General features: G+C 35.5%; 1 protein-coding gene across 8 annotated transcripts in view; it reads left to right on the top strand.

The window, feature by feature from the left end:
- Zc3h13 (zinc finger CCCH-type containing 13) overlaps positions 1-6,673 on the top strand; it is a 72,613-nt gene extending 65,940 nt beyond the window's left edge. For all 8 annotated transcript variants that reach the window (XM_074043364.1, XM_074043365.1, XM_074043366.1 and 5 more), the window contains 3 exons: positions 88-288; positions 3,732-3,895; positions 5,814-6,673. In XM_074043364.1, coding sequence (XP_073899465.1) covers positions 88-288; positions 3,732-3,895; positions 5,814-5,984 — 536 coding nt within the window. In that variant the 3' untranslated portion in view covers positions 5,985-6,673. The remainder of the gene's footprint in view (positions 1-87; positions 289-3,731; positions 3,896-5,813) is intronic.
- The last annotated feature ends 10,813 nt before the right edge of the window (positions 6,674-17,486 follow it).

Below are 17,486 nucleotides of genomic sequence, written 5' to 3'. Positions count from 1 at the left end.
GATATGGAGGACCTACTGCATTTTTATGTAGAGCCAACTGCTATCTCTTGATATAAAATAAAATCCTATTCTTTACCTTTTTTACAGATCCATTAGATGTGATAGATGTGGATTGGTCTGGTCTTATGCCAAAGCACCCAAAAGAACCACGAGAGCCTGGGGCTGCACTCTTAAAATTTACACCTGGAGCTGTTATGCTGAGAGTTGGGATTTCTAAAAAGTTGGCAGGTTCAGAGCTCTTTACTAAAGTCAAAGAAACATGTCAGAGACTTTTAGAAAAACCTAAAGGTAATCCCATTTTACTTTAACTATGTAATGCCTGTTATAACTATTAAGATGCTCTTAAAAAGGATTCTGTTTGGTTTTCATGTAGTACTTTACATTTTAAGAACTGCTTTTTTGAGGAATCATTTATTTATTATTAAATCCTAAATACCCGAATTCCTCCCTTAAATTTTATTTGGAGAAGATTAAATCCCAGAGAAAAACTACAAAATTACTAAAATGAACTTTCTGTATCAAAATTACTTTGGGGTACTAAGGGTATAGCTTTCAAGTGATAGAATGTGTGCTTCATGTACACAAAGCTGTGAATTCTATCCTAGAACCAAAAGAAGAAAAAAAGAGTTCACATGCCAAAACTGCACAATGGTTTGCCCACAGCTAAATAAAGCAGAACCTGAAAAAATAGATATAATAAGCAAATTAGGTATCTTGGCAACCCTTTCATGTAGAAGTGGAAAATTCTTCCCAAGGGCAGATCTCTTAAGTTGAGCGCTCAACAAAGTGGTATAGCTCGGTCTGTAGGGCCAGATGGTATAGACTGCAGTAGGCATACCGCTTACTAGTTATCTAATCTGTGTGTGCTCGTGCCATCATCTGTAGTTGGGAACAATTGTACTACCAACTGCCTAAGGCTGTTAGGAGGAAGAGCAAATGAGTTGTTATAAGCAAAACTAAGAACAGTGCTAGGGTGTAATAATACTAACTACTTACTGCTGCTATTAGTCAGAAAACATTTTGTCATACTCATCTTTCACCTTATCATAACTACTTTTAATTATTCTAAAGCCCTTTATTTAATTTTTACATTCTGGGTTTTTTGTTGTTGTCTTGGTTTGATTTGATTTGGGTTTTTTTTTTTTTTTTGGTTCTTACTATTTCTCTTTGGTGATGTCTGCCTTTATTTGTTTTGTAGCTTATTAATACTTTTACTAATGAGGAGAGACCAACTAGATGGCAAAAACAAAGAAAAGGAGATAAAAGGCAAAAACATCATTAGTTAACAGTTCTGTGTCATGTCCTGAAAGTAAGAAAATTTAGTTTAAAAAATTAGGTTTCGGCAGACATGGTGGCACATACTGTAATCCCAGCACTAAGGAGGTTAAGATGGAAGGACCATGAGCTCAAGTTCATTCTGTGCTACAGAGCAAGTATGAGGCCAGTCTCTGGTCTATGTAAAACCCTATAAAAAAAAGAAAAAGAAAGGAGAGAGGGAAGGGAAGAAATTAAGATTTTTACTAATGTAAAATTGAAAAAAAAATTTTTTAGTTTTGTAAATCCATATCCTTCCTTTCACTTATTAGCATAAGCAATAAAATTCTTGATTTCAATGTGTCCAATAGAATGTATATGTATGAAATATATAAATAAATTATAATTGTGAACATTTAGTAACCTGAAAAGTGACCAAAGATTTAGGTTCTTGCCCTGTTCTTTCCACTTTGATTGGATCTGTGACCTTAAGAAAGTAGCTCCTGTGGGCCTCAATTTCATTTATACATCAAGGTATTAAAACCCCTAGGATGTTACCATTCTAAAGCTATTTTCTTCTGTGACTTTTGCTAATGACATTTCAAGTTGAAATCTAGTTTGATTTTATTAACTATGAAATAAAATTTGACCCTTACTTAATGATGACTTAAGTTTTAAGGCATGAGACAATGAACTATGTAAAAGAAGGGTCTGACTGCTTAACAATCAGACCTTTCCTGTTTTTGGCTGTTGTGGTAGTTGTACTAAAGAATGAATAAATGTTGCTTAATTTGTGTTTCATCCAGAATGGTGCTGACTTCTGTGTGTTACCATGTCCAGTGTCTAATTGTTCCATTGCCTGCATCAGTGCCTGACACACAGTAGATACTCAGTAAATGAAGTAATTGATACAGATGTTTAATTCCATTCCATCTTCTCTGGTGCCCCAACACTGAAGACAGTATCTCTCCATGCCATATATAATTTTAAAACAAAAACCACAAACACAGAAACAAACCTAGACTTTAAATAAAAGCACATGTACACTGAAACTGAAATTGCCTTCGACTAGGATTTATTAATTGCAATATGGTTAAATTCTTTTAAACCTCTCCAATTATTTTGTGTCCTTTGTTTTACTTAATCTTGAATATGTGACTAATCTGTCTTTTGAGAATTTGGTGCCAGTTAGTTCAAAACCATAGACTGAAAGTTTAGCCGTATTATGCTCTAAAGAAGTTTACAGGTATCCTGGGTTTCTACAAATGTAAATAAAGTGTTTTGTATTCTGATTTTACAAAAGTAGAAAGAAAAGATGCCAATAAAAAATTTGTCCTGACAGCAATTTTCAAGAAAGGGCATAAGTTCAATACAAAAATTCTTCTGTTTTTGTCTATAGCAGGTGTATGTATATATTTATATGACTATCAATGTTTACTAATGTTCAAACATTAGTAAATCATCTGAGAAACTGCTTTTTGAGAGGTATTTCAGTCCAGCTTCTCATTCTGTAGGTCTGATGTATTTTTAAAATTTCCTAAGATGATTCTTAAAGACTTCAGAGCTTAGGAACTAGTTTTGAGTTATTATTTTTATTTACTTACACTAGATTTAGAACCTGTTGATGAGGTATATTGCATTAAACTAGTTTCTTGTTAATTAATCTCGTTACATATGTTGTGTAGTTCACAAAATTCAGATGAACTGTACAATGTACCTTCATTCCCTCAGTCAAATGTGTCTGTTCTGTTTTTACCTCAGTGCCAGTTACTGCTTTCCTTTTTGGGTTCTGACAGCTATCTCTGCCCTCATGGAATGAATAGAGAGAGGCAATGTCTGGTCCCATTAGTGCTCTTGGCTGACTCTTAGCCATTTATTTGAATTGCTGACTAGTCCTGTTTTAGACTTTGTCTTTGTCCATTTTTACCCTTCCTACTTGTATTAATTAAATCTTTTTTCACTTCTATTTTTGTTAAGTTTTAAGTGTTTTCACTCTCCCTTGCATTATTGTAAATTAAAACTAAATGATTTTAATATAGTGACTAACAAGTTGATTAACACCTGCCACTTTCCTAGCATAACTGATTTTTTAAGAAGCACAGTCTTGAATATTGTTACTTCAAATCTTCCTATAAAAAAGTCCTGAAATCTAGAACTTTAACTTGTAGCTGATGGTAAGCAACATACTAAATTTGATTTCAGTAATTCTTGAACTTTTCTTCTCAGTAATCACATACCACCCTGAATGTGCCCAATCTCATCTAAATTGGCCATCAGAATATTTATTTTTACTTAAAGTTAGCAACATAAGTACATGTTGAAGGTCCTTTGCAGAGAATATATTACCTTTAATATCGAATAATTTTCAAAAATGTTACTAACTTTGATAAATCATAAATTCACCAAGTATTCAGTTAAATCATTCGTAACACTTTCCATTTTAGGCAAATTTAATGTGTGCTTGTTTTCATTGAAAGATGCAGACAGTGTTTTTGAACATGAATTGGGAGCTCTCAACATGGCTGCATTACTACGAAGAGAAGAAAGAGCAAGTCTTCTTAGTAATCTTGGACCATGTTGTAAAGCACTGTGTTTCAGACGGGATTCTGCAATCCGAAAGCAGCTTGTTAAAAATGAAAAGGTACTGCTATTTCCTTGGAAGAAAAATGCAAAGTGAATAGAATGAAATGCATATTTTTCATTTGATTGCCTTAAAAGTGAGATTATAATCTTACCTATTTTAAGTTTGATTTCCTCGGTTTTTAATACATGTAAAGGGAGGATTCTATTAAAATGTGTTATACTTATTTTTTCAATAGTATCAGTTAATGATTAGTTCAGTGATAATTATTCAAAATTTCATGAAAAAAATTTTAAATATTCTGTGAAATGTTTTGCATTTGTGAAAAGCTTATTTAGATAAGCAAACTCCCTTCCTTCCTCCCTCCTTTCCTTCCACAAAAGCTAAAAGAAAGATACACAACCAAGCAAAAATAACTTCAGATGTTAGACAACCTCATGAAAAAAATGCTAAAACAAAAAGCCTTTAACTTGTATATAATTATAAAAGAAAAGAACAGAATAGGACCATTTACTGGGGTAAGAAGTAGACTTTTATTGGGTGGCAAAAAGTAGAACACCATTGACACTACATATTGGCATTATTTATATTTAGGAGAATGATTTTAAGTAGTGTATTTCAGAAAAAAATAGACAAAGGATGCAAGTGAATACTTAGCTGTTATAAGCTGTAAGTCTTATTTTAATCTTGTAATATTAAAATAGTGTATAGAACCTGTAGCAAATAGAAGGAAGGAAACAATAACAGAAATTGAGGAAATTAAAAATAGAAAAACATCAGAGAAAAGTGAAACCAAAAGCTGGTTCTTTGAGAACATGAATAAAATTGGTAATCCCCTAGCCAGACTGACAAAGAAAGTACAAATGATCATTATAAGGAATGAAAGTAGGGGTACCACTATAGGCTCTACAGATACTAAAAGGCTAATAAGGAGGAGGAGGTACATGAATCAATGTTACATTGCTTGCCTAGCATGCATGAGGCCCTCAGTTCAATCGCCAGCACTGGGGGTAGGGGGTAGTTAAAAAGGATAATAAAGGGATACTATGGATAGGAATAAACTTATACACCTAAATTTGACAATAAAGAATGTATTGAGTACTCTAAAGCTACAAACTATCAAAACTTAAAAAGTAGCAATAACCTGAAAAGTTCCTATATCTATTTTTTTTTATTGAATTTTTAGTTGAAAACCTTGTGAAAAAGAAACCTTCAGTCTTAGAATGGTATCACTGGCAAAAAAAATATCAAATATTGAAAGAAGAAATGGCACTGGTTCTACACAATTGCTTCCAAAATGTTGAAGAGGCAGGAACACTTTTCCACATGAGTTCAGCATTGCACACATATCACAAGAAAACTATAGATCATTATCACTCATGAAAATCACATTATAATCCTCAAAAATATTAGAAAAATCCAGCAATACATAAAATACTATACCATAACCAAATGTGGTTTGTCCTGGGAATGAAAGATTACTTCAATATACTAGAAGTATTCAAGGTAATCATTATACTAACAGACTAAGAAGAAAAATACATCATCATATCAATAGTTATAAAAAAAATTCAACAAAATTTGACATTATAAAAAAATTCTCATCAGGTTGCAATTAGAAGGCGGGGTTACTTTATAAAGAGCATCTTGGAGAAAAAAAAAAACCCTATAATTAATGGTAAAAGTAAAATTGACTTCTCTCTGAAATCAGGAGCAAGGCAAGGATATTCATTGTCCCTATTAAACATCATAGTGGAGGTCCAAGTCAGTTCTGTAAACAAGAAAAAGTTTCATTGAGTCTGGACATATTTCCTAAATTTGCTTTTAAATTAGCAAAGCTTAATAAAATGTCAGTGTCCATTCAAAATTAAATACTCTTATAACTCTGATACTTTGGTAGCCGTTAACCTGCCTGTATTTCCTTCTACCAACTAGTAATGCACATCTTTTCTTACTTGTTTCTGCTTTCTCCAAACAGGGTACTGTAAAACAAGCTTACACAAACGCTCCACTGGTAGACAATGAGCTACTCCGATTGAGTCTCCGATTATTTAAGCGAAAGACTACTTGTCATGTTCCTGGACATGAAAAGACTGAGGATAATAAACTACCACAGCCCAGTATCCAACGGGAACTGTGTGTGTCCTAAGACTGGAAGTTCACTATGACATTTTTGGTACTATATTCCTTCAGCAGTTCATTATTTTTCAAAGTTCTTTGATTTGACAAACAATATTCGTGACAAAGGCAGAAAAAATTCATCAGCCATGTTAAGAGTAAAGAAGAACATTGGTCTTTGGAGACACTAGTTTTGGCTGATCTTCTAAAATGAAGATTTTATATTAATTTTTATACAGTTCTTTATCTCATACAAAAATAATGTGAAAGCATCTAAATTTAGTAGTTTAGTCCATACTGTTTGTGAAAAGAGAAAATTCTGGAAAATGGTCGTCACTGCTTTTCCATCCTGTGAATATTTTATATACAATGGAATCACTGATTTATATTCTGGATCATCTATACAGAAACTGATTATTCAAAAACAGGGTGTTCATCAATGTAATTGCACCCATTGTGCAACACCATATTGTACAGAACATTTGAAAGGGAATGCTGGTGTAGAACAGTGTATTTGTAGGCAAATCTTCAGCAGGTGGAAGCCAGATATTTTTTTCTTTTAGAAAGTTCTAAAAAAGTTGCTTCATTGGTCTTTGATTTTTTTTTTTAATGTGTGTACATTCTTACTGTGTATATTGAATATCTTTGGATTCTGGTTTTTTTGTTCGTTATTAGAGGCTGTGTACTATTTTTATTTTTAATAAATTTACTTTCCCTTTTCTTGTTCTACATGTACTTTGCTGTTCATTAATCATCTTCTTTATATCCTGAAACATTTATCATTTTCATTCTTTAAATATTTTTCTGTTCATATCCCTATTATTGAACAGTTGAACATAGTGTGATATGAGTTGAGAATACTTCAGCTAGGCTTAGTAGTTCCTAAAGCAAACCAAGAGTTAACAAACCCATTAATTGAGATTTAAAATACTACATTACGTTTTCTCAGTGCTGTGGCCTTTAGTTACTTTAAACTGCCTTCATCCCATATTTGTAAGATACATTTTCTTTTTTAAAGTTATAGTACACTGTCTTTCTTCTCTGTACATGCTTGACTCATGAAGTAGACTCTTGGGTTTGAAATGGACCACAAGCAAGCTATAGAGTTTGTGGGCAGACAACAATGACAATAATGATGATTATAAAGGAAAACAATCAAAATTTTAATCTGGTCATGGCCTCTCACAGGGGTTTTTGTTAAAACTGTATGCCTGTTTCCTGTCTCTAGTTTTGTATCCTCTTCTCAAAAGGTTACATAGTGACCCTGGTATAAAGTTTCCGTTCAGTTCAAGAAACAATTATTGTGCAGCTAACTGTGTACAAGATATCCAGAAAAGGAAATGATCTATTTTGCGGAGGACTCTGAAAGCAGTGTATAATAAAATGGCAAACAGGGGCAGGAGGAGGGGAAGAGTAATTACTTCCTGTTGTTGTCCTTTTTCTTTACTAACTGCTTTCAATAAAGAAAAAACTTTGACCTCAAAGAATGAACCACTTCCCAGAGAATAGAGGTAAAGATTTGAAGTCTTAAAAAAGTTTATTTGGTTTAAAACAAAGTCCTAGAATTTCTAGTTCCCAGAGTTAATGGAATATGACAAAAATAATAATTTCCCCATTTATCCACTAACTGGAAATATTTCAAAATTCATTATATATGCTATATAGTTAATTCTGCCATTTAGTTCAATCTGCTGCCTTTTTAGTTTTGAATTTATCTTGCAAAAAAATTAGAACTGTTCATTTTCACTTGGTCAAAGTATTCAGAGGTTCATATTCTCAATTTAAGTATACTGTTAAGTCTCTTTAAAAATTTAGCCATTTTCAGTATTACTAACATATATAAATTTCTTCTAAAACAAATGTTTTTATTGGGTTTTTCGTAAAAATTCTTGGGCCATAATTAAAGTGTCAGTCAAACTATTATTCCTGAAAGCATCTTCCAGTGTATAAATTATTTCCTAGTACACTTTTAAGGTCTTCTGCGTCATAATCTTGTCCATTTGCCATTATTACACAACTAGGTTCAAGCCGCTAATGGAGGTTGTCTAAATAGAGAAGGGGCAGAACTATTTCTGCAGTCCAAAATAATGGGAATTGACACATAATTAGATCATGTGTCAGCTCCCATTATTTGTTGGATTTTGTTTCTGTTTTTGTTTTGGGCAGCTTTCTTCACCATTTAGTTGAGTGTTTTACTAACTGACAATAGTTAACTTTGTTTATTTCACAGAAATTTGTAAGTATACCAAGTAGCAACTTAATGTGCTGAAAAATCTGACTTGTAACTTCTCTTTTCTCTAAGCAGTAAGTGTAGGTCATCTTCCGCGTCCTACCCCATGAGTACATTAGGATTTGTGACTTATCAGCTTAAACATTTGTGGCATCAGCAAAATACCCCACTCCAGTCCTTACTATCCAGATGAGTAAAGATTAAGGTGTGCAGTAACTGTTGTTAATGATGCTTTTAAACCTTAGAGGAGCTACCACACGACTGGATTCCAGCTTGCTGTTTAAAAAGGCGCGTGGGGCTGGCGATGGCACTCAGAGAAGTTCTCGCCTAGCATGTACAGAGCCTGGGTTTAAACCTCAGCTCACAAAGAAGAAAAATGTGTGTGTGTATACCTCTCACACTAAAGAAAAAGTATGAGCACCCCTCCTACTTTCAGGGGGTGACCTTTTTTACTGATTTTTTTCTTGCTAAAATTATATAACTAGCTTTTAGAATATTGTATTTAAATTTGAATTTGGAACTTGCCTTATTTTATAATCATTCCTTTTTAAAAAATAAACTTCCTTCATTAATTTTATTAGTCTTCCATTTGAGTATTTTGAATGGAGTGACATACTCTTGATTTTTTTTAATTAAAAAAAAATGAAACATATAAAATAGACTGAAGGTATGGCTCAAGCAGTAGAGTGCCTGCTTTGCAAGCACAAAGCACTGAGTTCAAACTCCAGTCCCACCAAAAAAGAAAGAAAAATTATTTAGGGATTGGCAGAGTGGCTCAAGCAGTAAGAGTGCCTGCCTAGCAAGCATGGGTCCCTGAGTTCAAACCCCAGTGCCACCAAAAAAAAAGGTGAAACATATTTTTATTAAACAACTTTGTATGTGAATCTCTAGACATTATTTCCCAACTGTATTGAGCTAGTTCTTCAAGTTCAGATTTTCTGTCATGTTTTGGTATGCATTTGTGTGGACCTCGTCATTTTGAACAGCTTAAGCAAAGATGGAAAGTCAACAGACATGTAAATAAAATAATTTTAAATTGTGATATTGTAATAAAAGAAAAAACAATGAGCTGACATGGAAAGTGATGGAGTGGGGGTTGGCAGTAAGGTGCTAGTTTAGATTGTCAAAGGTTTTGTGAATGAGATGAAATGCAACTAGCAGGGCAAAGCTCAGGGAAGAGCATTTCAGGCAGAGGTATTGAAATACACAAAGGCCTGAACTATGGGAAAACACTTTGGTACACTGCAGGACTGAATGTTAGAGAGAAGGTCTAGGACAAGACTGTTGGAACAGAATTTCCTGCAAGGATGGACATGTTCTGTAAGCTCCCTACCCAGTACAACAGCAGATAGCCTCATGTGACTGTTACTAACACTTGAAATGTGGCTAGTGTGACAGGAACTGAATCTTTAACTTTATGGGGCTTGTGGCTACTATTTGGGACAGACTAGGTCTAAATCCTGGCCAAGCATTGTGGAATGTACAAGTAGTTCTCAAAGTAGCACATAAGATGAACTCTTTTTGTTGTAACTTTTTAATGTTTTCTTTCTTACGACAACAAATTGTACTGATTTTTTTATTTGTTGGAGCAATATAACATTTCCTTTTAGAATACATGTTAACGACTAAATAAGGTAGCATTGAGATAGGACAAAAATGACTGGTGTGCAAATAAGTTTGGAATGTGTAAGCTGTAAATCCAGGTGCAGTGGTACACACCTGCAATCCTAGCTCCTGGGGAGGTGGAGATCAGGTGGATCATGGTTTAAGGCCAGCCCATGCAAAAAGTTAGTGAGACTCCCATTTTTTTTTACTTTTTTTTTGTGTATGTGTGTATTTTTTTTTCCTTTTTCTTTTATTATTCATATGTGCATACAAGGCTTGGTTCATTTCTCCCTCCCTTACCACCCACTCCGCCCCCTCCCTCTCCCCCCTACCCCCTCAATACCCAGCAGAAACTATTTTGCCCTTATTTCTAATTTTGTTGTAGAGAGACTATAAGCAATAATAGGAAGGAACAAGGGGTTTTGCTGGTTGAGATAAGGATAGCTATACAGGGCATTGACTCACATTGATTTCCTGTGTGTGGGTGTTACCTTCTAGGTTAATTCTTTTTGATCTAACCTTTTCTCTAGTACCTGTTCCCCTTTTCCTATTGGCCTCAGTTGCTTTTAAGGTATCAGCTTTAGTTTCTCTGCGTTAAGGGCAACAAATGCTAGCTAATTTTTTAGGTGTCTTACCTATCCTCACCCCTCCCTTGTGTGCTCTCGCTTTTATCATGTGCTCAAAGTCCAATCCCATTGTTGTGTTTGCCCTTGATCTAATGTCCGCATATGAGGGAGAACATACGATTTTTGGTCTTTTGGGCCAGGCTAACCTCACTCAGAATGATGTTCTCCAATTCCATCCATTTACCAGCGAATGATAACATTTCATTCTTCATGGCTGCATAAAATTCCATTGTGTATAGATACCACATTTTCTTAATCCATTTGTCAGTGGTGGGGCATCTTGGCTGTTTCCATAACTTGGCTATTGTGAATAGTGCCGCAATAAACATGGGTGTGCAGGTGCCTCTGGAGTAACCTGTGTCACAGGTGAGACTCCCATTTTAACCAGTAGTTGGGAGTGGTGGTGCACTGCCTGTCATCCTAGCTATGTGGGAAGTACGAACTAGGAGGATCACAGTCAGAACAGTCCTGGGCATAGCACAAAACTGTCCTAAAAATAACTAAGGGCTGCATGTGTGGCTCCAGTAGTAGAGCACTACCCTAACAAGTGTTTGGCCCTGAGTTTATCCCCCAGTACCACCAATAAGTGAAAGAAAAAAAAAAAAAGGAATACATACAGGTTATCTATGAAGTTGGAATTTTATTTGAAAGCAAGTAATAAAGGGGAATAGTGAAATGACAATTCAGTCAAGCAGAAGATAAAAGGGAATGTGGAACAGGTAAAACAACTTTAAAATACAAGTGTAAACCAAACCTATTCACAAATTACCTGAAAATGGATTCAGTATACCAATTAAAGACAAAGATTATTAAACTGCCGAAAACTACATGTTGCTTCTAAGAGACTGATCTAAAACATAAATCAAAAAAAGTGAATGTAAAAGGATGGAAGAAAGACATATAAACATCAAGAGAAAACTTACCATTAATTAGCCTTATAACTTTCAGTTATTGCTGTGGTGGTTGCTAAGTGGCAGTTTTCTTATCCTGTCATTTTTATACACTTATTAAAATGCTACTTTAAAGTTCTCCCTGCCCATTTCTCTTCCCATTCATGTGTATGTATCAACTCATGGGCTCTTATTTTATGTTAGGGTTCTAATTCATTACTGTCCTTACTTGATTTCTCAAAGAATCCAAGTTTTAGACTTGGTAATTTAACTTCTGTATTACGTTTGACAATACTGGTTTTTTTATTTATTAGCATATTATAGTTGTACTGGGGGTACATTGTGACATTTACAAAAGTGCTTGCAGTTTATCTTAGATTCACATCCTCCATCTCTCCTTTATCTCTCCTCCCTTCCTTGCAATGGTTTCAACAGGTCTCATTGTTCCATTTTTATAAATGAATACATAGTATTTCCCCATATTTGTCCTCCTTCACCCTTATGCCCTCCCCCTCCTGCTAATACCCACCCCCAGACAAGACTTGTTTTACCTTCCTGTCCTTCAGGTTTTAAGGAAGACATTTTTGTTTGTTTGTGATGGTTGTACAGGGAGTTTCGTTGTGTTGTTTCTTTATAATATGTATTATACCCCAGATTGGTTCATCCCCTCCATTATTCTCCTTTCTACCTTAGTCCTCTTCTTATGATGATTTCAATAGATTTGAATGTTCCACATTGATATTTATTTAGAAAGTACATCAACCATATTCATCTTCTTTGCTTTCTTCATTTACTCCCCTTCTCATTAGTGCCTTCCCTTTAGCCTGACCTGTTTTACATGTCCTTCATTGTTTAGTTGTCTGTTTGTTGTTCAATGGGATTTTTGCCTTGTTTTTACCAGCAAATGTAATGTGCTTGAGTCAATGTAACCCCCCTCCACTGTACTTCCTGTTTCCCCCATCCTCTGTTGTTTAACAGTTTTCAGTGTGCTTCACTGTGTCTTACTCTACACAAAGGGAATATCTTTCATTATTGTTCACTGTCTTAACTTCTTTTCCTGCTCCCTTAGTCTCCTTACCAGTCCCATTTTTTTTTGGGTATGTGTTCTATGTATATTTATACGCATATATGATATTGCTTATATTTGTATTGGCCCTATATTCCGCATATGAGAAAGAACATAAGGCCTTTGGCTTTCTGAACCTGGCTAACTTCAATTAAGATGATGTTCTCCAGTTCCATCCATTTACCTACAGATGACAAAATTTCATTCTTCTTTATAGCTGAGTAAAATTCCATGTGTATAAATACCACATTTTCATGACCCATTCATCAGTAGTGGGACATCTTGGCTGTTCCCAAAGTTTGGCTATTGCAAACAATGCTGCAACAAACATGGGTGTGCAGGTATCTTTATTGTAACTTGACTTACATTCCTTCAGGTATGTCCCTAGGAGTGGTATTGCTGGATCATATGGTAGTTCTATTTTTAGTTTTTTTAAGGAGCCTCCATACAGCTTTCCGTAGTGGTTGTACTAATTTACATTCCCAACAGTGTATGAGGGTTCTTTTCCTTGTCCTCGCCAAAATTTGTTGTTTGTGTTCTGGATGATAACCATTCTAACAGGAGTGAGGTGGACTCTTAATGTGGTCTTGATTTGCATTTCCTTTATGGACAGGAATTCCTTTCTTCATGAGTTTTTTGGCCTTTGTGCTTCTTTTGAGAAAATTCTATTCAGTTTAATTGCCCATTTCTTCATTGGGTCATTGATTCTTTAGCAGTTTAGTTTTTTGAGCTCTGTATATTCTGATTATTAATCCCTTTTCAGATGTTTAGCTGGCAAAGATTTTCTCTCATTCTGTGGGCAGCTTCTTATCAGGTGACCATTTCTTTTGCTGCGCAAAAGCTTTATAGTTTCATTGAGTCCCATTTGTCAATCCTTTCTCTTAGTTGGTGAGTTATTGGAATGATATTTATTGTCTATGGCAATATGTTCCAGTGTATTCTTTACTCTTTCCTACGCTAGTTTCAAAGTTTCAGCTCTTATATTAAAGTCCTTAATCCATTTTGAGTTGGTATTTGTATAAGGTTAAAGACATTGAGCTACAAGGGCAAACACAACAAGGGGATTGGACTTTGATCACATGATAAAGCGAGAGCACACAAGGGAGGTATGAGGATAGGTAAGACACCCAAAAAACTAGATAGCATTTGTTGCCCTCAACGCAGAGAAACTAAAGCAGATACTTTAAAGCAACTGAGGCCAATAGGAAAAGGGGACCAGGAACTAGAGAAAAGGTTAGATCAAGAGAAGGTAACACACATGCACAGGAAATCAATGCGAGTCAACTCCCTGTATAGCTATCCTTATGTCAACTAGCAAAAACCCTTGGTGCTTCCTATTATTGCTTATACTCTGTCTTCAACAAAATTAGAGATAAGGGCAAAATAGTTTCTGCCAGGTAGTGAGGGGGTAGTGGGGAGAGGGAGGGGGCGGGGAGGGGGTAAGGGAGGAGGTGGGGGAAGGGGGGGAGAAATGAGCCAAACATTGTATGCACATATGAATAATAATAATAAAAAAGACATTGATCTAGGTTCAGTTTTCTGCATGCAGATATCCAGTTTTCCCAGCAACATTTGTTTTGGGTGCCTTTGTCAAAAATCAGGTGGTTGTAGCTGCATGGATTCATATCTGGGTCTTCTATTCTGTTCCATTGGTCTTCATGTCTGTTTTTGTGCCAGTAACATGTTTTATTGTTGTGTCTCTGTAATACAGTTTGAAGTCAGATACTGTGATGCCACTTATATTGCTTTTTTTGCTCAGTATTGCCTTGGTTATTTGCAGTATTTTGTGCTTCCATATGAACTTTAAGGTTGATTTTTTTTTTATCTCTGTGTTGAATGTCAATGGAATTTTAATGGGGATTGCATTGGACATGTAGATTGCTTTTGGTAATATAGCTAGCCATTTTCACAATACTGATTCTGCCAATCCATGAGCATGGGAGATCTTTGCATCTTCTGAAGTCTCCAGTTACTTTTTTTTTTCTTTTTATTAAATTATTTATACATTTATTCATATGTGGATACATTGTTGGGGCCACCTCTACCCCCTGCAACTGCCCCCTCCCCCCACCCACCTCACTTCTAGGCAGAACCTGTTATGCCTGTTCTCCAATTTTGGTGAAGAGAAAACATAAGAGATAAGAAAGACATAGCATTTTTGCTAGCTTGAGATAAAGACAGCTATACAGAGAGATTCCTAGCATTGCTTCCATGCACTTGTATATTACAACCCGACTTGGTTCATCTCTACCAGGCCCCTTCACTACTTCCCAGTCACCTTCCCATAGTGGCCTCTGCCAGTTTAAGATTACTTTATTCACTTCTCTACAGTGGGCCCATCAACCAACCACTTTCAAGTTTTAGGTTTCCTCCCCTTTCCCTATGTAGGCGTTCTACCCTTAGTGTGTGACCCATGTCCAATAATATTACTGCATTTGTTTTAGGTCTATAATCTGCATATGAAGGAGAACATGCAGTTTTTGACCTTCTGAGCCTGGCTAACTTTGCTTAACATGATGTTTTCCTGTTCCATCCATTTACTTGTGAATGACAAAATTTCATTGTTCTTTATGGCTGAGTAAAATTCCACTGTGTATAAATACCACATTTTATTGATCCATTCATCAGTAGTGGGGTATCTTGGCTGTTTCCATAACTTGGGTATTGTGAATAGTGCTGCAATATACATGGGTGTGCAGGTGCCTTTGGAATAACCCAGGTCGCATTCCTTTGGGTATATCCCAAGGAGTGGGATTGCTGGATCATATGGCAGATCTATGTTTAGTTTTTTAAGAAACCTCCATATTGTTTTCCAAAGTGGTTGAGCTAACTTACATTCTCACCAGCAGTGTATTAGGGTTCCTTTTTCCCACATCCTTGCCAACATTTGTTGGTGGTGTTTTTGATGATGGCTATTCTAACAGGGGTGAGGTGGAATCTTAGTGTGGTTTTGATTTGCGTTTCCTTGATGGCCAGAAATGGTGAGCATTTTTTCATGTGTTTTTTGGCCATTTGGATTTCTTCCTTCGAGAAAGTTCTGTTTAGTTCAGCTGCCTGCTTCTTTATTGGTTCATTAATTTTGGGAGAATTTAGTTTTTTGAGCTCCCTGTATATTCTGGTTATCAGTCCTTTGATATATAGTCAGTGCATATTTTCTCCCACTCTGTGGGTGGTCTCTTCAGTTTAAAGACCATTTCTTTTGTTGTGCAGAAGCATTTTAATTTCATGTAGTCCATTTGTCCATCCTTTCTCTTAGTTGCTGGGCTGCTGGAGTTCTATTGAGGAATCCTTTGCCCATACCTATTGCTTCCAGAGTATTCCCTGCTCTTTCCTGTACTAACTTCAGAGTTTCAGGTCTGAAACTAAGGTTCTTAATCCACTTTGAGTTGATACTAGTACAGAGTAATAGGCATGGATCTAGTTTCAGTGTTTTCTCCAGGCAGATAACCACTTTTCCCAGCAACATTTGTTGAAGAGGCTATTTTCCATCATATGTCTTTGGTACCTTTGTCAAAGATAAGGTGGGCATATCCGGGTCCTCTGTTCTGTTCCACTGGTCTTCATGTTGTTTTTGTGCCAGTACCATGCTGTTTTTATTGCTGTTGTTTGTAATATAGTTTATAGTCAGGTATTGTGATACCTCCAGCATTGCTGTTTTTGCTGAGTATTGCCTTGGCTATTTGTAGTATTTTGTATTTCCAAATGAACTTTAGGGTGGATTTTTCCATCTCTGTGATGTATGTCATTGGGATTTTGATGAGAGTTGCATTAAACATGTAGACAGCTTTTGGTAGTATAGCCATTTTTATTATGTTGATTCTACCAATCCATGAGCATGGGAGATCTCTCCACCTTCTGTAGTCTTCCTCAGTCGCTTTCTTCAGAGGTTTGTAGTTCTCCTTGTAGAGGTCATTCACATCCTTTGTTAAGTTTACACCTAGGTATTTGATTTTTTTTTTGAGGCTATTGTAAATGGAATTGTTTTCCTATATTTTTTCTCAACTTGTTCATTGTGGGTGTATAGAAAGGCTACTGATTTTTTAAAGTTGATTTTGTATCCTGCTACAATGCTGAAGCTGTTTATGGGGTCTAGGAGTTTTTGGGTAGAGTTCTGAATCTTTGAGGTATAGGGTCATGTCATCTGCAAATAGAGATACTTTGACAATTTCTTTACCTATTTGTATTCTTTTTATTACTTCTTCTTGCCTCATTGCTCTGGCTAGGAATTCCAGTACTATGTTGAATAGGAGTGGGGAGAGTGGGCATCCTTGTCTCATTCCTGATTTTAGGGTTTTTCACCATTAAGTATGATGTTGGCTATAGGTTTGTCATATATAGCCTTTATAATGTTGAGGCACATTCCTTCTATTCCTACTTTTCTTACAGCTTTTATCGTGAAGTGGTGTTGGATCTTATCAAAGGCTTTTTCTGCATCTATTGAGATAATCAAGTGGTTTTTGTCTTTGCTTCTATTAATGTGCTGTATTACATTTAATGATTTACATATGTTGAACCACCCCTGTGTCCCTGGAATGAAGCTGACTTGGTCATGGTGAATGATCTTTCTGATATGTTGTTGGATTCAGTTTGCCATTATTTTATTGAAGATTTTTGCATCAGTGTTCATTAAGGATATTAGCCTTTAGTTCTCCTTTTTGTCCGGTTTTGGGGTGAGTGTAATACTGGCTTCATAGAATGAATTAGACAATGTTCTTTCTCTTTCTATTTCTTGGAAAAGTTTAAGGAGAGTTGGGTTTAGTTCTTTAAAGGTCTGATAGAATTTAGCAGAGAATCCATCAGGTCCTGGACTTTTCCTTTTTGAGAGATTCTTTATTCAATTTCATTTCATGTTATAAATCTGTTTAGATGGTTAATATCCTCTTGGTTCAGTTTTGGATGCTAAGTATGTAGAAATGTGTCCATTTCTTCAAGATTTTCAAATTTATTGGAATATAGGTTCTCAAATTAGTCTCTGGTGATACCCTGGATTTCCTTGGTGTTTGTTGTTATCTCCTGTTACTCATTTCTTATTTTACTGATTTGGGTTTTCTCCCTCCTCATTTTAGTCAGATTTGCCAGGGGCTTGTCAATTTTTTTTTTTTTAAAGAACCAGCTT

The sequence above is a fragment of the Castor canadensis genome, chromosome 10, assembly GCF_047511655.1.
Source record: "Castor canadensis chromosome 10, mCasCan1.hap1v2, whole genome shotgun sequence".
Lineage (NCBI taxonomy): Eukaryota > Metazoa > Chordata > Mammalia > Rodentia > Castoridae > Castor > Castor canadensis.
This window is presented reverse-complemented; position numbering and strand designations above follow the sequence as displayed.